The sequence below is a fragment of the Aptenodytes patagonicus genome, chromosome 2 (assembly GCF_965638725.1).
Source record: "Aptenodytes patagonicus chromosome 2, bAptPat1.pri.cur, whole genome shotgun sequence".
Lineage (NCBI taxonomy): Eukaryota > Metazoa > Chordata > Aves > Sphenisciformes > Spheniscidae > Aptenodytes > Aptenodytes patagonicus.
Genome location: NC_134950.1, coordinates 123,024,973 through 123,048,929, shown reverse-complemented (window position 1 = coordinate 123,048,929; position 23,957 = coordinate 123,024,973). Strand labels below are relative to the sequence as shown.

The 23,957-nt window shown below is 43.7% G+C and overlaps 1 protein-coding gene across 1 annotated transcript; it reads left to right on the top strand.

The window, feature by feature from the left end:
- Positions 1 to 3,260: 3,260 nt before the first annotated feature.
- Positions 3,261 to 23,957, top strand: BFSP2 (beaded filament structural protein 2). The gene is made up of 7 exons (XM_076332107.1): positions 3,261 to 3,719; positions 12,817 to 12,899; positions 14,826 to 14,982; positions 17,279 to 17,440; positions 22,222 to 22,353; positions 22,838 to 23,078; positions 23,872 to 23,957. The coding sequence occupies exons 1-7, from the start codon at positions 3,264 to 3,266 to the stop codon at positions 23,955 to 23,957; spliced, it is 1,317 nt and encodes a 438-aa protein (XP_076188222.1). The 5' UTR covers positions 3,261 to 3,263.

Sequence of the window (23,957 nt, the reverse complement as noted above, 5' to 3'; positions counted from 1 at the left end):
GACAAGCCCTCCAGAGTCTCCCTTCCAGTAAAAATCAGCCAGGGTCTGCCAGCCCGGCAGGGGGAGAGCAGGGGAGCTGGGCTACAGTGGGATGATAAACGAACCTGAGGCACCCATGGAATCCAGGGCCACGCAAGACATGGGCAAACCCATTGGGGTAGTAATGTTGCCCCATGACTTTTTTATGTTACCTTCTTCAGACTTAAACAGGAAAGCCAAGTTCCATTTTGAGCTCCAAAACTATTTTACATGAGCAAGGACAAGAATGACTTTTCTTCCTGCATAAATGTCCTAACCACACTACACGTTGGACTCACAGCTGCTCCACTCCGGCCCAATGAGTCCTGAATTATTTCCTGCAGAGCAAACAGCCTCAAAAGAAGGCACGTAGAATGTCTCCTTCAAAGGAACAGAAACCTCCTTTGAATTTATCAGAAATCTTGAAATCTGGTGACTAAGGACTCCCACCAATAGAATGCTGTGGCTTTGACCACATTTCCACTTCCCCGCTGTTTTATTTATATCTTGTGTGCTTAGACTGCTAGTGCCACTGAATCAAGTTTCATCATACCCCGCTCTCCTTTCTGAGACTTTCTTTCCCCGCTTAGGAATGAAAACACAGTGTTTCAGAGCAAAATGGCATTTCAGTCCTACCCAGTTAAGCACTAGATTGCAGGCTGTAATAGTGTTAGGGAACTAGGAGGGGTGAACAAAGCTTAAATGATGGATTACAAATAGGTTGTTACAAGGAGACGCTAACAAGGAACATGGAGTGACTTTGCCTAAATCAATGCTCTCTCTTTGAGTAACCCAGAACTGTTACCGTGGGACCAATTTTCAGTTTTGCTTCTCAAATTGCCTTTTTTGTATTGTTCGGCAAGTGAAATGGCCTCCGTCCTTTGAGGTCTCGGCCGTCCTCTCCCCACCTCTGGCCATCAGTCTTTGTAGATTATTTTCTACCTTCACTCCTCACTTCATCAGGAGCAGGCTGTGAGACAGCAGGGAGTTTGCCCCCTGCTCCAGCTGGCTGCTCCGTGCCACTGGCTGCTCAGGTTTATCGCTTGGTTGCGTAAAAGGGAGGCTCGGGCAGGACAGGGTTAGCGTGGCATCGTTAACCATATGCCTTGTTCAAGGTGAGCCACAGCTGGTACCAGAAAAGGGAATTATAGCAGTGGCACATCTGGTCCAGCTGTTCCCACCTGCCAGCAGTGTCCCGGTGGCTGCGGTTAGTCAGAGCAACCTGACAACTTTACTAAATGATGACTGGAATCGGACCAAGACATGGCTCCCCCCGGGATGGGGGGGGCCACAGAGGCATTGTCGCCCCTCCTTTCTCCCTGTCCTACACGTGCACTTCTACTGTGCCGAGGCACAAACCTGAATGTGGGCCACCGGCCTCCTAAAATTAGAAAATTGTAATGTTATAGGGACTCTGCTAGGTATTTGATTTTCTGCTCAGAATCAGAGAGTAATGCACTGCTTCCCTACGAGGTGACCGGGGCAGGCAGGAAGACATGGCTGTGTATGGACATGGATGGGCACTTCGGGAATATATCTTTTCACCGTGGGATAAACGCTATGCAATATGGTATCTGCAATCCTCATGATCAAATACTAAACAGCCTCCTGGAAATCACTGGTTGATTATAGAGTAAAAACTTCCTGAGGGTCTTACCAAGAGCGAAAGCAATCTCATGAGGACCTTCATCTTCTATTTCAACAGGGAGGTGGAAAGAGAGAACAAGGCTACAGAGAACTAAATTCAGTTCTTTGCAAAAAAAGTCCATATTTTTACATGTTTTCTGTACGCGGTATTGCTTTTGCAAGGCAGATTTTTTTTTTTTATTTGACACAGAGCAAGTACACTGAAAATGTTGTGTAAGAAATACTGGAGGATTCCTCTCATTTAGCCAGCACAGTTTGCTTGGTAATCTAAATGCAAAATGCCTAGAAACTAGCCAAAAATATTTGCAAAGCTGTGAGATGCTGCACTATTCCCATGCTTCACACAACCGGGAAATGGTGACCTGACTGTAGGCAGTCTCGCAGTTCTCAAACTTAAAAAACAAGCAAAACAAACTCCAGCCACAAACCTGGCGAGCCAGGATTAGGCACCCACGGAAGACAGGGATTTCTGATTGTATTCCATCTCGCCAAAGACTCACCACCGCCCCTGTACAAACCTACACTGCATTAGGGCAATGCCCAACATCAGCACATTACAGGCATGCCTACAAAGATGTGCACATGGTAATCCTACACTGGAACAAGTCTGGCATCCTGGCTGTGAAGCATCCCTGTGTGTAGGTAGAAAAAGCTATACCTAACATGGTATCGTGAAGGATCCCACTGTACCATGAACACGTCCTACTTATATACCTATAAACTACCCACCTGATCAGTAGTGGCTGAAGAGCAGTGACATAAAAAGAAGAGCAAGGGGAAACTCCCCCATCCCCTGCAATAAGTCTCAGGGATTGTTTTGCCCTTTTCTTTTGGTTCAGTTGCCTCACTTTGTCACCACGTCATGCAGTCAAAGTGAAATGGGCCCTTGTTGAACAGACCAAGTGCAGTTGATAATGTGACGTTAAACTGACTGAGCAGGGGTAGACATGAGGGTGCTTGTCGCTAGTTAAAATCTGCTGGGTTTGGGGCAACGTGCCTTGGTCGGGTGGTGAAGCCAAAGCACAGAGAAATCCAGAAGCTGCAGCAGGGCCAAGGGAGCATTCGAGGCTTTGTGGCAGTGAAAGGCTGGCTCGGCTCAGCTTGGCCGTGGCTCTGCTGGCTCCTCAAAAGTTTGGGTTTTGCTAACTTTAGGTAACACCTTGCTGCAGGAGACTCTGTCTGGAGCAAGCATGGGTGCAAGCAGCCAATGCGTTTGTAATATGTTTAGATACCTGTGCGTATAAGGGTAGGAAATCATCTGGGTGTCAGCGTAGAAAACACCGCTCGTATTTTAACACGTACTTTGTACTGAATCCCTGTCCTGCTGTCCCTGTAAACACCATTGTGCTTTTCATCTGCCACATTTGCAGCAGCAGCAGCAGGGAGATTTCCCCTGAAATGGGATTGCTGACCCAGCGGCCACCCAGACAATGTGACGGGTGCTTCCAGGCAACACAAAGCCTCCCTTCCAGAAAGCCGTCGCACAAAGCTGAAACCCCACGCGAGCCCCAACCTGCTGGGCTCGGCACATCCCTCCCGCCAGTGCGGGGCGAGGCGGCCGGGCTGAGAGGCGGTGCTCGGTGGGCTGGAGCAGCAGCATGCCCTTGCCGAGGCGCCGGTCGTCCTTCTTGGGGCAGCAGCCCTCTTCCTCCGCGGCCGAGAGCTCGGGGGCCCCCGGCCGCCGGGTGAGCATCGGGGGCGGAGGAGCCCTGTCAAGACCCCCTGGCGTCTACGTGGGCACCGTCCCCACTGGTGGCGTGAGCAGCTTGGGCACCCGAGTGTCCCGCAGAGCCCTGGGCATCAGCAGCGTCTTCCTCCAGGGTCTGCGCAGCTCCTCCACCACTGTGCCCCTTGCCCCGGGGCTGGAGAAGGGCAGGGGTCTCTCCTATGAGAGCCTGAATGTCTGCTTGGTGGAGTACATCGAGAAGGTGCGAGCTCTCGAGCAGGTCAACCAGGAGCTGGAGGAGCACATCAGAGTCTACCTGGACAAGAAAGCGGCCAGTGTGAGCAGCTGGGGAGCACTGCGGGAGAACTGGGAGGCGATTTACCATCAGGTGAGCGCTGGAGCGCTGTTGGCAGCGGGGGGACGGAGGGAGCTTCACAAGTCATTAGCAACCCTGAGCGGCGAGGGTTGATGCTGATGATGAATGCTGCCTGATTTCAAGGTGCGGTGCCCTAGACGGAGGGTTTTAAATCTATCTTCATGATAATTAGCATTATCATTTCACAGTGTGCTGTGGAAAATGCCTATTAAGCAGGACAATTGTCTCAGGCATCCTGTGCATAGGGGCGATTGAAATGCACCCCAAGGCGCGATAGTCTGGGCTGATTAAAATGGGTGGGTTTTCTTCTTAATTTTTTTTTCTTAGCTGTGGTTATTACACTGAGCATAAAAATTATTAAAAGAAAACTGCTAGGACTGAATTAGTTTATCCCTCAACATGATATCACAACAAGCACATTGTGGGGTTTTTTAGTTAGCAATTCAGATTTTTACTTTATTCCCTTGTTTGCTTGATCACATTTTCAAAAGCTCTATTTGCTTAAAAATAATAATTACATGGCTACAAATGAGTGACTCCTTTCCTTCCCTTTGTCGCCACCCCACCATCCCTTACTCCCACCTTCTCCGTACAGCACAGGCTGTGGGTTCTCCGGGAAAGTGTTTATTGTGGGGGTGTGACACGGTGTTTGCATTGACCTCATGGACAAGAAAAAGTCCCTTTTGTTGACCAATGAGACCAGTAAGACTTTGCAGGCTGACGTCCTGCTTGCAGCAAACACAGGGCTCTGTCCACTGAGGTCTCGGTGCGCCTCACGAGTCCTGGCTTCTCAACTCCCAGCCAGCGGGAGCGGACGGGACCCTGAAGAGCTGGAGCCCGGCATCTCGCACATCTTTTCCCGGCAGTGCTTGTGCAGGTGCAGAAAATGCTGTTGGCGGGTCTTCAGAAAGCCTGAAAGACAACTTTAAGCTCCCCAGGACAATTGTGTGTCTTGCATTGGGCTGGCCAGAGTTCATTCTGGTGTAGGAAAGAGGGTGCATTTTTACAGTGCGCTGCACTTTTAGGGCAGGTCTTCACCCAGAACACTACAAATGTCTGAACCCTGAATGCAGCAGCATAAGCTGTAGTACAAAGATCATGTCAGCAGAAACGCCCAGTTAAGCACCAACTTTTAAAGTTGTTATCTTTTTGTATTGGTAAATGACATCGCTGCTGCTAATCCTATAAAGCTTCCTGAAGGGACTAGCTGCTGAAGGCAATGGGTGCTCTGAATCTGGGGTGCTTACGGAAAGCCATTCCCTCGAACCTATCATCTCACTGAGGTAGATGGGGACTTTGATGTGAGATGGGGGGTTAATGCTTTATAGCCGCCATCCTGTGTTTTCCAGACAAGTGTCCCATTTTGCAGCTGTAGACCTCACCTGTAAAACCTACCGGGGCTTATGGTTAAGACCAAAAAAGTAGGACCATAGGTACTTTAGGAAGGACTGTTTGATTTTTCTTTAAGTGAAACTCCAACATTGTAGTGCAGATGAACCTACTCATGTACTAATTTTTCATGCAAATTGCTTTCCTTTTAACCTTTCTTTATATTGTCATCCTGCCACCTTGCCTCTACCTCCCTTTCTTATGAGTAAATAAGAGCAGCTCATAATGAAATCTAGCTTGAATATTGGGCTCTTCCTATATAAAATCAGAAAAATAAAGCTATGTAGTAATAGCATTTGCAAGTATCATAGAAAATAAGAGAAAAAGATTAGCATCATCCCTATCTATTTAACCATTAAAACACATTAGAGAATACATAAAGTTTTCCAAATTACTTCAATTAAATCAATAAAAGTGGCATCACTTAGTGGGTTTTGACTTTCTCAGATATAATCTGAGCTGTTATGTACAATTCTGACTAATAAGTTCTTCGCTTTTTATAAATTAAGCATCTAACCAAGAATAAAAGTAGGACCTCATCCAGCCCAAACACTGATTAACTCATTCATCCTGGAGCTAATTGGCAAAAGTATGCCAGCATCAACACCAAAACTGTCACATTTATTAAAACAACATCAAAATCAGTTGCTGCAGAAGTGGCTGCAATCACAGCAAGTCAGTACGCTCTGCAGAAATGGCTGCAATCATAGAATCATAGAATCATTAAGGTTGGAAAAGACCTCTAAGATCATCGAGTCCAACCGTCAAACCAACACCACCATGCCCACTAAACCGCGTCCCTAAGCGCCTCATCTACGCGTCTTTTCAATACCTCCAGGGATGGTGACTCAACCACTTCCCTGGGCAGCCCGTTCCAATGCTTGAGAACCCTTTCGGTGAAGAGATTTCTCCCAGTCTCCAATCTAAACCTCCCCTGGCACAACTTGAGGCCGTTTCCTCTTGTCCTAGCGCTTGTTACTTGGGAGAAGAGACCGACCCCCACCTCGCGACAACCTCCTTTCAGGCGGTTGTAGAGAGCGATAAGGTCTCCCCTGAGCCTCCTTTTCTGCAGGCTAAACAACCCCAGTTCCCTCAGCCGCTCCTCATAAGACTTGTTCTCCAGACCCCTCACCAGCCTCGTTGTCCTTCTCTGGACCAATCACACCAAGTCAGTACCCTCCTGCTATGACGCATCCCAGTAGGAAAAGTAAAAGGTGTTCAGGAGCGAGGTGGTACAGAAATGAGAGACACCTGGCAGATACATTTCTAGATGTAATTTTGGTAAATATATTTAGATTTTCTGTAGATGTCCACATCTGCCTTAATGTGACATATCCTTTTTTCAGCCTCCTGCAAAATCTGAGGACTCATTTTGATTCGCAGCCAGCCCCGTGCATTCAGCCGGGAGGGATGCCTGGCAGCCATAAACCCCTCGGTGCCCTTCGTATGAACCAGCTGTGAAAGTTTTGGGGCGGAAAGCTGCCTGAGCAGCCACCTGGTTTAACCCAAACACCCACGATAGGAACAGATTTTGAACAAGAAGCAGCAAAGAAAAATACACAATTGGGGTGTGTGTGGTGTGGCTAGACAGGAGCCCCTTCCTCTGCCCTGCTAGTGAGAAGACAAGGATACAGCCATGTAGCAGTTGCAGACTCTCTTGGTCTCAAAATCAGAAATGTGACAGGCCCATCTCTGCAGTGGGGTAGGAGAGACCCTTGCGGACCAGAGGGCCCGTTTCCCTCCTGCCCTTCCTGGGATGTGCTCCAGCATCCCATATTTCAGGTGCTTGTCCTCCCAGCAATAACAACTGGGTGCCAGCATTTCTCCCAAACACAGGGCTAGGGGAAAAAATGTGGCAACAAGTGACTCAAAGGGTATGAGTGGAGGGTCCCTCAGGGGAAAAACCACTCGTGTTTCATTGCAATTGTCAGAGCTATTACTGCAGCAGGGGATCACAGACAGGAGCTGAATGATGGGAAGCCACTATCCAGCTCACAGCATTAATTATCCACCTGGGCAGCTGGTTTTTAGCAGAGCAGGTGGACACACGCTAATTGGGACAGGTGCGAAATGGGAGGATTTTTGCGGGAAACAAGGGAAATGAGAAATCCTTGCAGAGAGGAATTCATGTGACAAATATAAATTCATCTCATTTTACCCCGGGCATACTCCTTTTCTCCAGGCTTCATCCCAGTCTTCTTGTAGAAAATTCTATCTCTAATCAAATGCGCCTCTTCTGCAGAATAGGAGGTTGTTTGCCCAGGGAGCAGGGCAGCAGAGAAATAATCTCTGCGAGTTTACAGAGAGGAGAGGGTAGCTCAGCCTCCGTGACCGTTCAATTACGGCTGCGTGGGAAATGCAGAGATTTATTTTGTCTATGAGATGGCACGTAGCGCAGTTCAGATCACAGGAGTAAACACAAAAGCAGAAGAAGGAATCAACGTCCTGGACCATTTTTATCGCTGCTGTGACTCCTGTGCATGGTTGCGAGCATTTGAAAGATCACCAGAGTTTTTCTATAGAGATACTTTTGTTTGCACCTGGCCTTACTATCAGCATTTACTCAGTGTTAATATTAAGTCTGGAAAATATACAGGACTGACAGCCTGAGGAATCACCACATTTGGACTTGCACACAGTAATTTATTTGCTGCGGGGCCAGGAGAGCCACTGAGTATTATCGGTAACACACTGTAATGCAACACAGTGCATGATTAGGGTCTGTAAATTGGTGAAATAGCATTCTGCCACTGATCTAAGGGCACAACAAACTCCCACAAAATGGCACAGAGCTTGGTCAACCACCATACAGAGGATGGCAATAAATTACTTTTAATTATGTCCTCTCAGCCACTTCAACAGCATAACCTTGGACTACCTTCACATACAGCTGTGAGGTGGGGGAGGGGAGGTTTTCTCCTTGTGCTTAGGCAACGTTATAGTTTTTACAGATCGTTTCTTTAGGAGGCATCTCCTGCTTTGAGAACCAGACGTTTTTTGATGCAGTCCTGTTTACTTATAAAATATTTGATGTATAAATGAAGTCGTCTTTTCTTGGATGCAGCAGGAATCAGTAAAGGACCCATCAATCTTCCCAGCCTCTCTCCAGGTATTACCTTTCCCAAAGCAATGCAACAAATGCCACTCTTGTTGCCTTTGGGTTTTCCTCCTTCAGGTTCTGAGAAGGGGTTCAACATGGAAAGCATGACTGAAAGCGTTATGAGATTACTGCTTGGCATCTGAGCAGCAGGCACTGGGTTGTATGATTTTAGCCTGATTTAGCTGTGAATTACAATGTGTTGGAGGCAATGGGCTGATATCTACCATTTCTTTCTCTGTGCGGAAGGAAAGACTAGACCAGCGTCTTCTGATCTTTCTCCATGGAGGCACCATTTGCTTTAACTGAATGGAACTTAAAAGCCAGATAATTTTCCATTACATGAATAATTAAACCATGAGATTCATTATCACAGGCCACACCTGAGGCCATGAATTCAGCAGCATTCAGAAAGAGATCAGGCATTTGTAAGAATAGCAAAAGTATACAAAGCTATCGATAAAGCATAGCTAAGAATTTGAAAGGAGTAGTAAATCTTGCAATTCCAAACTTGGTCAGATCTCTGTTAAACATCAGAAGTTGCCAGCCACCAGGGATAAGTTCTACTCATAAGTGTCTGCACCATATCACCCTTTATCAAGGCCAGAGTCTGCAAACTCCCTTGAAGCAGATGGTTTTCCTTCTTGCCAGTCATAACCCAGTAAATGGGCCAGTACATTGATGCAGATTTTGATAAGATTTTTTTTGCTAAAAATTAAAATTGTGTTTTCATGTCCATAAAATCACAGTGAAATCAAAGAAAATTGTTGCTGCTTTCTAGTTAAGATGTTTTATACCACAAATATTCAGTGTTAATTCAAGAGCTGAAAAAAAAATCGTGTTCAAAAGGTGTATGTGCATCACAGATGTGAGTGTTGAAAGACAATACATGACTTAAAAGAACTGTTATTAGTAATAATATTTGCATTTTGATAACACTTCCCATCTTGGCCATTTAAATGCCACATGAGCATGAGTGAACTAAGCCTCCCAGAAGCCCTGCAAGGCAGGACAGCATTGCCTTCTACTGTACAAGAGGAGGAGGCAATGTCCAAGTGCTTGCAGCATTGCAAGCCCTCTCATTTGCAATGGACACAAAGAAGGGTGTTTCCTAAACTGCTGCATCATGCGTTTTAGTACGTGTGTCAGCAAAGTGGCTATGAATCTGTCTCACTAATGCTGCGTGTTTGCATCCAGCTGTTGATTATTAGAGAATTAAGTCAAACCAAAGAGCCACTAGATGGAAGTCTTACATCTCATCTCCTCAAGCCTAGAAAAAGGCTTTCACAGTTCATGCAAATCAGGGATAATTTTTCAGGAAACCTGGTTTCTACATAGAAACTACTGTGTAATTATTTATCCTACAGGTTCACTGTCGGATTTAAAGTGTACACAGCTGATTTCCAGGAGGGCTGAAAGGCTAATGCCTGCTGGCTCCCACTACAACGCTCATTCCTGAAGCCTTCCAAACATTAGACTTTTTTTTATACCATTTTTGCTTACACGGCATAGGTCAGGTTTGTGTGCAGTTTTGGAAAGCCTTGCACTTTCTCACTGAATATTTGGCATTAGCCACCAGTCTATGAAGAGGGGAGTCAGGTATTGACTGAGTCCTCAGGAGTATGGCACCAGGGTTCTGGTAAAGATATCCACTGTGGGGCAGGTAAGAAGTCACCTCCAATGTCCCAATAAAACCACAAGATTACTACTGAAAAGCATTTTTAAAAAACAGCTTGTCTACGTATAGAGGCAGAAATCCAGGCAGTGGCAAATCACCAGCTACTCATTGCTCCTGCTTTCATTGCAGCCCAAAAGCCATTTTACACTGGATTCAGCCTCTAAACTTAGCCATTAACATACCTCTGAGTGGCACTGTGCAGCTCACAGGATTTAATGTTACTTTTGCTCATGGGATGTTCCCAATTCCCTCAAAGACATTCATTTTCATCAGACTTTAGGTCAGATATTGTAACTGTGGGGGCTCACTGCCAGAGGCAAATGGACTTGTTTTGACAGGGCAGGGCAAATCACGGGGCAGCATTTCTGCTCCCTGATTTGAGTCAGGAGAAAAAATAAAAGCTTCTCTGATGATCCATACTTGTACGAGTTGGCAGGAAGACAAAATGCAATAATTTCTGTAGCAAAAAAGAAAGAAAAAAAATAAGGGAAAAAAAGGAAAAGGAAAAGAAAAGAAAAATAAAATAAAATAAAATAAAATAAAATATAATAAAATAAAATAAAAAAGAAAAGAAAAGAAAAGAAAAGAAAAGAAAAGAAAAGAAAAGAAAAGAAAAGAAAAGAAAAGAAAAGAAAAGAAAAGAAAAGAAAAGAAAAGATAAAGAAGATTCCAATGAGGCCAAGAGTAAATTGTCTAAATGTTAGGAGGAAAAAAAAAAAATCAGAGCTTGGGTCGAAGAACTGCCTCTACCTCCATGCTGCTGCCTTGTAAAAACTAAATGTCTTTTCTCCATCTTTCAGGAGAAACTCAGGTCCTGCAAGCGGACCTGAGGACAGCACAGCAGCATGGCCCCAAAGTCCCGGCTCTGCCCAGCCACTCTGAAATGCCGCAGAAGGGACGACCCGAGGGCTGGGGAGTTAGGCCAGTGCTGGTAAAGCAGCGTTGGAAAGAAGCAGGGAGAAGGAAACAAGGGGTTGAATGATGAAGAAGAGCCAGTTCTGTGTGCAAGAGAGCACATAAAGGTCTCCTGTACTTGTGTGCTGCATGGCGGGGCTGGCTGGTATGCCCTGAGATACCATCTCTTTGCCCACGCCTGTGGCTTTTGTAACATCTCTGACTCCTGCGCGTTCGCTGCGCTCTCTAATTTTCTCATGCCTAAACTGGGGCTTTTTTGCCCAGTGGCAGTGTTCATGGGACTCGTCTCCTCTGCCTAGATGCTATTTTCATGCAACATGTTGGAACTGCATGTCCCTGAGATGGCCTGTCCCTCTATCATACCGGTTGGAATTGGCCAAGAAATCCCACAGTTATTAAAGAAAAATTGTCTGCCCGTGCAATGGCATGAGGTCTGTTTCCTTTGGAAGTCAAGCCAAGCTGGAGGTGGCAGGAACAGAGCTCCAGCCCCAGGCTTCCAGACACAGCCACCTTCTCTTTTTGTTCCTAACAGTAGGTGAGAATTAAGCAAAGCACTCATTTTAATTCTCATGCCTCCTCAAATTTAAAAAATGTAGAGTGCTTTTAACTTCGTGATCCATTATGGACCTCTCAGTGCGGGGAATAGGTTATTCCTCCAGATCTCTCCTTGTCAGATGCCTTCACATATTTCATATTTGTTTGTCCAAGAATTTGTAAGACATTTAGAGCAGTAAGCCATTTTTCATGAGGATGAATGTTAATTACCACGTAGAAATACTTCAGCCTTGCATGTCCACCTCCACCCCATCATCAAGCAGCAAGCCAAACAGCAGGTAGGACCATACTAAGGCAACAATCCCACTTGCAATACTTGAGATAACTTGTCTGGACGCAGCCTTGATGTCTCCACATTGCATGGCCTGTTTCACCTTGTGTGAGCAGAATGCTTTGGGGAATTTGCAATCTATCTCATTTTGTTGCAGACTTAATTATCTAAGAAAGATTTCTGCTTCAAGAACTCTCCTGGCCCACTTAAAAAGCTGCTCTTATTCATGTGGTGGTTTATTTTCAACTGCAAATCTCCATGCGTATCTCCTGAAAAAGACCAAAGAGATGTTCAGTTTAGCTCCTCCAGAGTGATGGCATGGACCATGGGATGGCTGGAGCCCCCAGATAGTTATTTGCAGAGATGATTGCTGTAATCCTGGTACCAAATTCAGCATGTCTTCGGTCACCTCCATAGCTCAGTGCACGTGCGACTCCATGGCAGGCAGTGGTCCTTTTTACCTTTTAATTATTTTGTATAACCCTCTTGAATCACAACGGGCTGCTATGTCACAACCCTTTCCGGTTTGCTTACCCCTCAAGTACCTCCTGGGTATTAAAGATACCCCCCAGAGCCATAGCAATGATACCACAATCTTATTTGCACAATCTTTCCAAGGAATTTCACATTCGGTGTAATAATCTTTGAAGACTGCCTGCTCCTCAGGTCTCATATGTATTGCAAGAGCTTACATGATCCCATCAGAGAAGAAAAACAACACTCTGGGAGCTGAGGATGGCTCACAGGCAGCATGAGCAACAAGTATTCCTTGGCTCACTGAAGAGGACAACCCTGAAGAGGACTGCTGATATGGGAAGTAGAATAGGAACTGCATAAGTGCTACTTAAACTGTATCTAGAAAATATGTGGGACTTAAATGATGAACATACCTTGTGCACAGTAATGAATTTTACCCCTTGCGACCAGCTGACAATCAGAATAAATGTGTTTCCACAAGAAGATGAATGCTTAGGAGCAATGAACAGTTTGATGACAAAGTGCAGCCTATTTGCAGAGAATTTGTGAATTTGTATGTACAAAATTAATTGATTAAATTACCTGGAATGAGTCACTTGAACAGCCCTAGGCTAAAGAATTATTTTCAGAATCAAAGCTATACATCTGCTTAAGGTACATGTACAGTGCAAGTAGCTAATGTGCTGAAGCTCTTCATTGCTTGAGCTCTGTTGTCTCTTTCTTCTAGGTGAGCGAAGCAGTCCTTGAAAATGCTCGTCTTATGCTGCACACCGAGAACATTCAAGCCTGTGCTGAAGATTTTAAAGACAGGTAGTCTTGTGGTGGCACCTAGCTGGCCACTTCCTTTGAAACGTTGCCTTGGCAAGCGCTTACTCTATAGGGGAGTAATGCTTAGTGAATAGAATGGGTTCGTTCTTTTAAGTTGAATATTCAACCACCTGACTTGGGAGGGGTTTTATAACAGCAAAATAATTATGATGCTGACATTATTTTGGAAGATTTTGAAGATTTATAGTAACAAAAATGTGCACTAGCAAAATTACTTAAGCTATTCTTTGATATACAGACATTGATCTCTTACTAAGAGGTCAGTATTCATTCAAATTTGGGTTGACATTTTATAAAGGCAAACATTCATGTGATTATTAGTTTCAATTTGCAGTGCCACACAAGTGGTTTTGGAAGTAAAAATCATTCTACTGCAGCAGCTGAAAAGCAAAAACTGTACCACTACAAACGTCAGTGTGGAAACATTAGATAAGAAAACAGAAATGGGCTGCACTGATTTTCCTTGTCTTTACTGAGAGAAATGAATAGTAAAAGAAGATCTTAAATACTGACAAACTACTTTTTTAACATCTTCCTATTTGCAAAGCCTAATATTCATTCCATGAAGCTCTTTAAATTTTACTCAGAAGGCCTGATGATCCTTCTAGCTTTTATTTGTAATGGACTTGTTCATTTACAAATAGCTTTTGCAATATCTGACACAAAAACTGTATTTCAAAATAATTGATTTTTATTTCCTATGATTTTTATCATCCCTTAAACTTCTGTCTCTCCCTGGTATTATTTTATTTAATTGTATCAAAACGTGTTAATCATGTTCCTATGTTTGCCTTTTATTTCAGAAAGGTACAACTCTGAGCTACCCATTTTGTGGCTTTACATCCAGCAAGCTACACTCATATTTAAGTAGTTATAAAAAATATGTTTTAAAAATGTCAGCTGACTTGGACAAGCAGTCTACATAACAAAAACAATGTCAAATCAATCCACAGCAGAGTAAAAGCTCCTAATTCTCACTGGGATCAGCTGCCTCTTTCCCTGGCTGTTGAACTCCCAGCAACGAAGGTGGCTCTCAAGGGGCAGAGTGCAGGTCTTGTTTATGAAGCTGGTTCCTGTCTAACCTGCCAACCCCCCTGTCTAACCTCCCTGGCCACCAGGTCCCCAGGTTGGATGGGTTTGACACAAAAGCCTCCCACCCAAGGAGATTTGCCACCCAACCCAGCCACATTTTCAATGGAAAGCCTAAAATGAAAAGGTACAAACAAGAGTGATGCAGCAAGCAGCGCTGTGGAATAGCAACTGCCTGTCACAATTTTCCCTACCATTGCAGCCACGGTTTAGAAACTAGCCATGTGCTTTAACAGCAATGCTAGTTGACAAGCCAACAGCTCAAATTTCCTATTTATTTTGATACTACTAGGATTTGGTCTTAAGGATGGGCTAGGACCCTGGAACATAGATCAGACTTCCATCAGCATGTTCATTAGTAAAAGTAATGCTTGATGTGCGCGTGTTTTCTTTAACCATAGCTCTGAAAAGTTTTTGTGTAGATGAATGAGCAATTATTCTCATTTTATAGCCAAGCAAACAGAGAAAAAGCCACCCATAGTCATGCTGTATATAAAAACCAGATCTAGCAAGAGACCACATGCCTCTCCGTGCTTATTCAGGAATTCTATCAGGCTGATAACCACCATAGCGCAGACTCCTAACTTGGCCTGTTTTATTACGCTTTGAGTTAATGACAGGGTATTTCAGGCAGGGTATTTCAGGCAGTTAAATTCAAGTATAGCAAGACAAGGTGAGAGCGAAGTATATGTTCTGTGTTTCTGTGCCTCTGTCTGGGACACATGAGCTAATTAGCACAAATGGTGTCATTTAAAAAAAAAGCAGAATTTTCTTGCTGAGCTGTGCTGTATTAAGGTTTGGGGTTTTTTTTCTCTGCAGGTACGAAAATGAGCAGCCATTCAGAAAGGCAGTGGAAGATGAAATTAATTCCCTGTATAAAGTGATTGATGATGCTCATTTAACTAAAATGGATCTGGAGAGTCAGAAAGAGAGCATGAAAGAAGAACTAACTTTGCTGTCAAAGAATCACGAAGACGTAAGTCTAGACTCAGGCCACTGCAAAGCCAATGTGTGCCTGTTTCATTTGGTTGGTATCATACATCTAGTGCAAAGCAAGCACTAAAAAGCTCCGCCTGCCATGTCTGGGTGGGGGGATTCTCCTGAAACCTGCTTCTATTTCTCTCTTCTCTGTTAACTTAAAGCACTAACCTCCGAGGCATGATCAAATTACTTACATTTAAGTTTTAACTCTTTCTCATCTGATAAATATGACATGGAAGAGATGTCATCATTTCTTGCTAGACACCACGTGACGGTCACAGGGTTGCACAGCCACATATGTGGACATCTCAACAGTAAGGTCTGATTCTCAGCCAGAGATGTAAAGAGAAAATGCCTGTGCAGGGAACAAGCTCTGGTCCTGCTGCACCAACACGGAGCTTTAACTGGGCTCTTCTGAAAAACTCCTCCTTGGCTTAGCAAGCTGCTCGGTTCCCGAAACCGAGTCTCCCCTGAGCAACGCACCACTGAAGCAAGTCACAGGGACAGGCAGCTGGAAGGGAAGCCCATTATTACCCAGTTTCGCAATACTTTTCCACTTACTCATTACATTCACCTTCACTATTTGCATGAAGGTGGTTTATTCCCTTCAGCAGGGGTTTCAGGATCGGACCCAAATCAGCATCTTTACTGATGGGGGCTCAAATGTGGAGCTACTACTAATCCCATGTAAGGGACAGCAAGCAATTGTGCTGATGCCTCAAAAGTAAAAGAGAGCTTGAATTGAGATGGCTCACGGAAGCAAGGCACTATCCTACCTTACATTTCTTACAGGTTATTTCTCCAACCACAAGATTTCAGCAACATTGGCAGGCATATGGAGACTTGGGTTGCCAAGATGAGGTTGCTTCATCCCCTCCCTACTTTCATGGGTCTAATCCCAAGGCTGGCATTTCGCAGAAAATAATCAGTGGCTTCAGCACCACTGCATGGCATGAGAAAGATGGAAGTTGTTTTAGATAAGAAGGAAAACAGAAAATTGATAGAAATACACAAGATCCCCTTTAAACCTCCGTGTACTGCAATGATTGCTGTGAAACCAGAAAATTTGGACCGATGCTGTTCTCTGCCCATATATATGGCATAGCAAGAATAACAGCTTTCTAACAGCTCCTCTCGCTCTGCATTTAGCCAGCGAGGAGCCCTTGCAGGGTGGAAGGATGCTCCTTTCTTTACCCATTGGGAGTATCTGAGCATTCACAGAACCACCCCAGCACAGACCTGGTTTTCCCATGGCAGCGGCACCAGGGGAAGCTGCTCAAGAGAAGTCACAGAATAAAGGCTGGAAGCAACTACTGCAATTACTCCAGCTGAGCTCTGGCACAATAAAGTCCCAAGGACTTTCCTGAACTAATTCAAACCTTTCTTTCCTCCAGTGCCCCCACTAGGAAATCCATGTCAAGTCCTTTTGAAGCTTTTGTGCACTTGGAGTGGGCACATTTTGAGGCTTTCATTCTTGCAGGTTCATAATTCACGTATACCTGCCCATCCTTTTTTTCCAGTACTGTCACTGTCAGGGGCCACTGCCTACAAACACAATTCCCAGATGCTTTTACACCACTTTTTTTTTGCTTATGTCAATAGCACATATAAACAGATTGATGTAAAAGGATTGTGGTGCCAGATAGTTCAGATACATGTGCAAATCTCATTTATTCTTGTGTTCCTGAACTCGGTGTACAACTGATGTGCTACCTTTAAGCATGCAATTCTAGACACACTAATTTTCTCCTGCTTACATGTTTTTGGAGCACTTATATGTAAAGAAAGAACAGAATGCTGTCCCAGAGGAGAGTGCTCTTCATCTAACGTGCACATGCATAAAAGCACACATGGCTCACACAAGCTGCAAGGCTGTAGAGCTCCTGTTGTTTTGCACAACTTGTTGTATCTCCCAGTAGATGCATGTCTATGTTATTGCATAGTGCAATGTAGTTGTGGTCCTGGGTGTGCAGCATCTGTGTATGTCAAGCTCTGACTGCTGGAGAAACTTGCCACTGTGAGAGGGCTGCTCCAGGCAGTGCCCTGGTGCAGGGCTTCAGTCTCCTTCCACCAAGGGGAACTCCAGCAAGACTCCCCATGCACAAGCAAGGCAAATCCACACCTGAAAAAGAAACCCTCCAGTGCACTAGATCATTCATGTAGAGACACCTTTCAGGACCAAATTTAATTACTCTCTCTGTGGAACCAAAAGAGCTCTTCCTTGAGCCCCGCCGAAGCTACTATTCAATTGTCCAGTTCACCTTCTTTTATGTCTGTTATTTTTGTTCAAGGATGTGAAGGTGTTATACAAGCAGCTTGCTGGATCTCAGCTGGAAGAACTTGATGTTCCCCTGGGAAGTGGCCTGGACGACATACTGGAAAAAATCAGAATCCACTGGGAGAGAGACATTGAAAAGAATCGTGCTGAGACAGGTGCCCTGCTCCGTACCAAGGTAAGCGCTCTGTAGCTCACTCCAACTTTAAGGGATTTGAAGCAAACACAAAATCTGTCTAATACTTTACAGTAACTTTGAGGGCTGAGTGTTTGTTTTTTTCTTGAAACAAAAAAGATGGTAAAAATCTAAAGGATTTTGGTCCAAGTCCATTGGAAAATACACTCATAAATATCAGTGACTTTCTTGGGATGCAGAGAGTTAAGTAGAGGTGGAAGTGACCCTGCCGATATCACAGGTATTTGTGGGAGACTTCTAAGGGCTCTGAAATGTTGGCTGAGAAAAACAAACTTAATCAGTTGGATAAGCCACAGCCGTTACCCTTCTTACTAGGGCCATTCCTCCACTGAACAATTTACAGGGGTCTATAAATCAAAAGGGCAAAGTACATTGCTCTACACTAATTATACAGCTACAGACTCCTTGTGGGTTTCTCCTTGAAATTGTTTCCTTTGGCAGTGGTGGGAAAATTGGATATTAACTTAGACATGAAAAGTGATAATAGCCATTCCCTTTAAAAGTTCTCTCCTTTCCTGATGCTGAGTCTGAAACAGCCTTTTAATGCAGCTTTTTCTCTGTCATGAAGGATCACTCATTTTCCAAAGTGGCTGGCTAAAATAAGTATTTTTGCAGAGCTGAAGCATTAAGTTCAGTGCACAATCCTGTATTTTAGAAGCCATCTCATTCTGAGCTGGCTATTACAGCAGATCATGGCACACCAAATTGTAACTACAGCTGTGCTATAGAAATATTTAGCAAAAACATACCCCCCCCGTTCCATGGTACAGAGATGCTATCAGAGGAGTAGAGGGTAGTGAAGCCAAACTGCAAGAAGAAAAGCAAGATATATGTTTGCAAAGATATATGCAAGCTCTGAGTAGGTGTTTATTTTCAAAATAAAGAAGAAAAATCCTGTGACAACAGTGATACCAAAGGTGCTAGGAAATGTACAAGAAGCCAACCAGAGAAGTTTATCCCAGAGATCTCATCAAGTTTATGAGCAAGCCAGACTGTTACTAAGCAAAGTTTTCATAAGGTTAGTCTGCAGGGGCCTGATTTTCAGCTTGTACAGCCCAAAGGAAGTCAGTGACACAGTAAAAAACTACATGAGCCCAGAGAGTGATCCATACAAAGCATATGCAGCCCTGAAAAGCCAGAGCATCCTCAGTAGCCTCCTAAGCTTTTCCCAGAAAATCTTTTCCTGGCCCACTGCTGGGTTTCAGCAAAATGAGCATTACTCTGATGGCACCAAATTCTTCAGTGTCCCCACTTTCCTGTCATGCTTGTTCCTGTTCCTCCTCCTCCTCCTGTGCAAACACACCCTCACAACTTCTTTCTTCCCGTTTCTTTCATACCTTCAATATCTGGTCTTTCAACTGCAGAGAGGTATCATTTGAGGAGAAAACTGCCAGCTCATACTAGACTGATCATTGGATCCCACTATTGTGTCTTTGATTGTGGCCAACACCAGACGCTGCAGAGAAACACCTAACGCATCGCTACTAAGCCATCTTAGTTTAAGTTGTTCCTGTTTTGGTTCGATTTTTTAATGGGAGGAAGAATCAGAATATCACAGATTTCTGAAAAGATCACTTTCAGTTCAGAGCAGGTTCTGGTATGACATTCTAGGGTTTTTTGTCCCCAAATATACCTCTCATTAAACCCAGATGATGCAGTTTTGTATCTTACACGGTTTTGTTTCTCACACAGATCTATTCAGATTATTACTATTTATACAGACGACAAGAGTTCTGCTAATTATGTCCAGCCCTTTTTCCAACTAAACTTGTGGATTTATCTTATGTGGCTAAGTTGCACCATTTGGTTATCCACACCGTGAAAAATTTGTCCTTGTTCTTTTGCGACATCACAAGAGAGAGAGCAGTTTCCTCCTCTCTTTTGCTCTTCATTACTGTTTTCTTCAACCTCTCTTTGTGAGTTTTCCTTGGTCCCTAACACTTTAATTTCCTTTCTCTGCACCCACTCTTTGGCGTAGCTGTGACCAGTTGAGACCAAGGTATTTCAAATGGTGTCCTAGCACTGACTTAGGTGTCAGGGCAGTACTTTTGTTATTTTCTGACCAATTCCCTTGCCTCATTTGCTTTGTCTTCTGACTAGACTTGCAATCTTGGCTAGATTTTCCATGGGTATTTAGACACCAAAACATACAAATTTATATGCATACCTAACAGGGTTTTACATGGGATTTTTTTAGATGACTAAGTAACCTCAAAACTCCAGTCCATTGGTTTGAGCTCTGCATTTTTTTGTCCATAACGCTCAAAACCTTTCCCTGAATTGACACAAGTGATTTAAACCCTTGTAAGGCATGCAAGCTGCTTAATATTTTCCCCCAAACATGCTTTACTTAATGATGTGGTGCTGTTCATTCATGTAGTTTGATTCCACACATCCACCCCTGCTCATTGCTGATCCATATTGCTTTCTGCCATTCATAAATCCTTCTAGTTCATGATTCATCCCCAAGGTAGTAAACCTTGAGGCATCAAGCTGTTAAACTTCTGTCATAATGGAACTAGACCTTAATCCTCCTCTTCATGTCCTGTCTCTTGACCAGCTGTTGATCCATGGCAATGCTCTGCCCTGAGCACGATTACACAACTTCCTCTGTCATCCCCTACACTAGATCTCGTAAAAGGTTTTGAAAAATCTTGTGAATTATGTCAATTTTTTCGCCCCCCCTCCCCTTTGCTACTTTGCTAACACATTCCCAGAACTCTTAAGAGCTTATCAAAGTCTCTTTCCTTCTGAAGATATCACGCTGATCAGACCCTGGATGTTGGTGTTCTATCCCCAATCATCCTTTAATTATCTTGACTCCATGAAAAACAAACTAATGAGAGATTCTGCACTCTTGCACAATGCCTGGCTCAGAACTGTATAGACATGCTTGAAATCCACACATCCCTAGGAAACTCAAGCACCAAAATGATAAAGATTTAGGGGGATGATTTCATCCTCTCCCTCCATTAATCCAGTTGTTTGTGGGCACCACAATTCGGTATAGCCCTTCCCTTGTGGAGCATCTCAGGAATAGGAAGAGCAGAGCCCCCAGAAAACACGAATTGCCTAGTGAAGAGGGCAAAAAGACTACGTCTGCGCTTCTCTACAGAAGGAACCCCAAAGCTGAGGCCAAGTGTCATGCCCAGCAGCACCCTCCACATGGACTCTTAGGGCAACTCAGTTGGTAATCCTGTAAGGAGGATGGGGAAACCTTGTATGTACCAAAAGCTTTAAAGCTTATTCAGTGTGTGCTTACTTCCTGTGTCATCCTCAGTATTTAGGGCCTGATGTGGCCACCTCCATCTACTCCATCTGCCTGTTCTATCATTCACATCACTAAGGTCAGGTAGCCATGACAGCTTAGGGTAACTCTGGAAGAAGTTTCAACCTTACCTGTGGTGAGGACAAGTTGGATTTATAGGTAGCATTTGGGCCACCAGCAGGGTAAATGTGAATAAGAGATGCCAGGCTTCAGGTAATGGGTGTAGGCTATAAATATAGATGCAAAGGCACCCTCACTGCCCTATGTACTTCTTTAACAAGAGGCATTTATAGTCCTTGTACCATAATAACGTGCAGACTACACTCTCAACACAACTTAGGAGACAAAAATTACTCCAGAGTGGCAGGTCCGTGATCACTAGGCTGAGGTCACCAGGACTAGTGAGGTGGGATTATGTCTCTCTGAAGCACAAGCTCCTGTAAAGTATTTCTGGAAAATACAGGCTCTGTGCAATTTGCTGGAAAGGACAGTTTTGGTGCTTGGATTGAAATTCAGCCCTCTGCAACACAGGTTCATAAATCCTAAGTTCTGTTTGAGACTTAACTGCTGCTTAAATGACCTTTTGCACCTGAGATTATTTCATTCACAGTGATCAAGGTGTGGGGTTCACATGATGGTACCAAAAAAAATTATAAAAATTATTTCTGGTGCATGGTCCCAGATTTTTTTAAAATTTGATCTTACTTTTAAAATAAAAGAATGCATAATCAGAAAAGCAGGACAGGGTAAAGATGAATTTTCAGAGTGGAATGGAAGTATTTTGCATAGTTTAACTTTAGCATCAACCAGAAGAAATTGTAGGTTTTGACAGAAGAATTGTATTTGCTAGAGAGCCCAGAGCTCTGGATTGAAAACCTTGATCTCAGCCCTCATTAAAAAGTATAGAAATTTTATTTTTACTAAGGTACCTTTTCCTTCACCTATTTTCAAGGAGCCTGAACTAGACACATATAAAAACCCACAAGCAACAAGAGCATGAAATTGCCTAAGAATATCCTAATTCAATTAACAGAAATTATTTTTCTGACCTGTGATATGACTTGCTGTCTGACTCATAGAATCCTATGTGAAAAAACAAGGTGTGAATACTTCTGAAATGCAACAGACTAACTGAAAACACCTAACTTTAAAAAAAAATATTATAGCATAGCTACAAAATGAAGAATTACAGCAACATTTTCTTTTTATAGGTAATTTTAAACGTACTAGTATGAATGCTGAACAGCTTTTGTTGACATAGATAAAATGTATACACTTATATGTATAAGCCATTTTACAGTAAATGCATAGAAAATATGATAATTTTGACACTAAGAAGTATCCAGAATTGTTCAACCAAGGGATTTAATATACAAGAATCAAACTTAAAGTCAAATTGCCACAAACTGTGAAAATATTAACTGTCAGCTTGGTATGTAAGGAAACTAAAACATAATTTGAGTAGGCTGTGACGACAGTCGCAACCTTTTATCAGCAACAGGCTGAAACGATGGCTGCTGTGCGAACGCAGGAGGAAGAGCTGGTGGAGTGCCTCAGGACGGAGTTCCATGAAACCGCCTGCAAAATACAGAGCTTGCAAGCAGAAACCGAATCTTTGAGAACCTTGGTAAGTAACGTTGGGTTTTCAATGGGTACATTCCGTGCAAATTCCACATGCCTTCTGAGGAAAACATTCCCGTCTTGGGATGCAGACTTACGAATAAATCCCGTTTTCCAGCGGATACTGTTTCCAGAGATGCCAGACATTTCTGGGCTTTTCTTGATTGACGTGGTGCACTAAGTGTACCACATTTGACAACCAGGCCCCAAATTTCAATCTTCAGTGTCTTCATACCCAATAATAATTTTGCTGAGATTGCTGGGTGGGTAGTACTTGACAATGTGAAGAACATCTGCGCCTTGTAACCAACGTAGTTCAACCTTTGTAATGATAATACACATTTTTCAAAGTATATAAAGAAAGGAATTCTCAAAATATTACATCTCCAGTTAAGCATATTCAATAGAGATATTGGCCAAACCTGAATAAAAAATCACTGTGAAGCATATGAAAACTGACTGGTTTCATGTCTGCTGTCCTGCCCTTACAGAAGAGGGGTCTGGAGAACTCTTTATACGACGCCAAGCACTGGCACGATATCGAACTGCAGAACCTAGGCTCTGTCATTTCCAAGCTGGAGGCAGAGATGGGAGAAATCAAAGTAGAAACCGAGCAGCAGCAGCGGGATCGTGACAATCTGCTGATCAGCAAACAACAGCTGGAGAAAGACATTGCTGCATATCACTGCCTTCTGGATGGAGAACAAAGCAGGTACTTGTCCTTAAAAGCAAGTGTGCCACAAGGATGGAGAACATGTGCTCCCTGGGAAGGGGTTGTAAGGTTGCTGGAAGCAGGAGGACTAGGGTGGTTCTCGTGTTTCATAAGGCTGGGTGGTAGATGGTGAGGTTTGGAGAAGCCACCAAAGGGGAAGAACACCCCAAATCCAGTCGTGCAGAGATTCCTGATGTATTGGAGATGGGTGGTTTCCATCCCTGCTGCAGAAGGATGAGGTTTAGGAATACGGCAGTAGGTCTATGAGTTTCACTTCCCTGAAGATTTGAGATGTGAGATTAAAAAGATACTACAGCATCTGGGCACTACAGTAATGGCTGCAAAGCAGCTGTGTTGTTGTTTCTTGCCTTGGGTACATTCTGCCTTCCCTCCTCCTTCCCCTATATAGTCCAAATATTAAAGCTGTGATCCTGGGGAAGCCCCCTTTCTAAGCACACAAGTTCCCCCCAAAGTCCGAGGACAGAATCTGGCCCACTGACTGTACTTTTTGTGAAGAAACATAGTTCAGACTCTTAACATTTGTCCTCTGGGAATAACCTGTAAACGCCTTTACAGTGGTTGGGTTGCTTGGTTGGGCTTTTTTAAGATCCTTAAACACCATTAGTCATGGAACCTCTGAGAATCTGATCCACAGATTTTGACTTGCTCTTCTGCTCAGGTTAGGGAGGAATTTTTTTAGAATCAGATCCTGCTGAAGTTGATGAGATTTCACCAGCTGAACTGAGGATAGTACTTGGTTCAGCAATTTTCCTATTTGTAGTAGTGACCAATTTTTTTTTTTTTCACTTTCAGCTGATTATGAAACTCCCAGCCCACAGAAGACCATTGCAATTAAAGCAAAAGAAGATGTCACTGCCAATTATGTTCATGAAAGCTAA

Bases quoted from the DNA above. Each gene is read 5' to 3' on its own strand.
- BFSP2 (XM_076332107.1), top strand. From the start codon at position 3,264: ATGCCCTTGCCGAGGCGCCGGTCGTCCTTCTTGGGGCAGCAGCCCTCT. The intron at 12,900-14,825 runs GTAGTCTTGTGG...TTTTCTCTGCAG, and splicing joins GCTGAAGATTTTAAAGACAG to GTACGAAAATGAGCAGCCAT. The intron at 17,441-22,221 runs GTAAGCGCTCTG...ACCTTTTATCAG, and splicing joins GTGCCCTGCTCCGTACCAAG to CAACAGGCTGAAACGATGGC.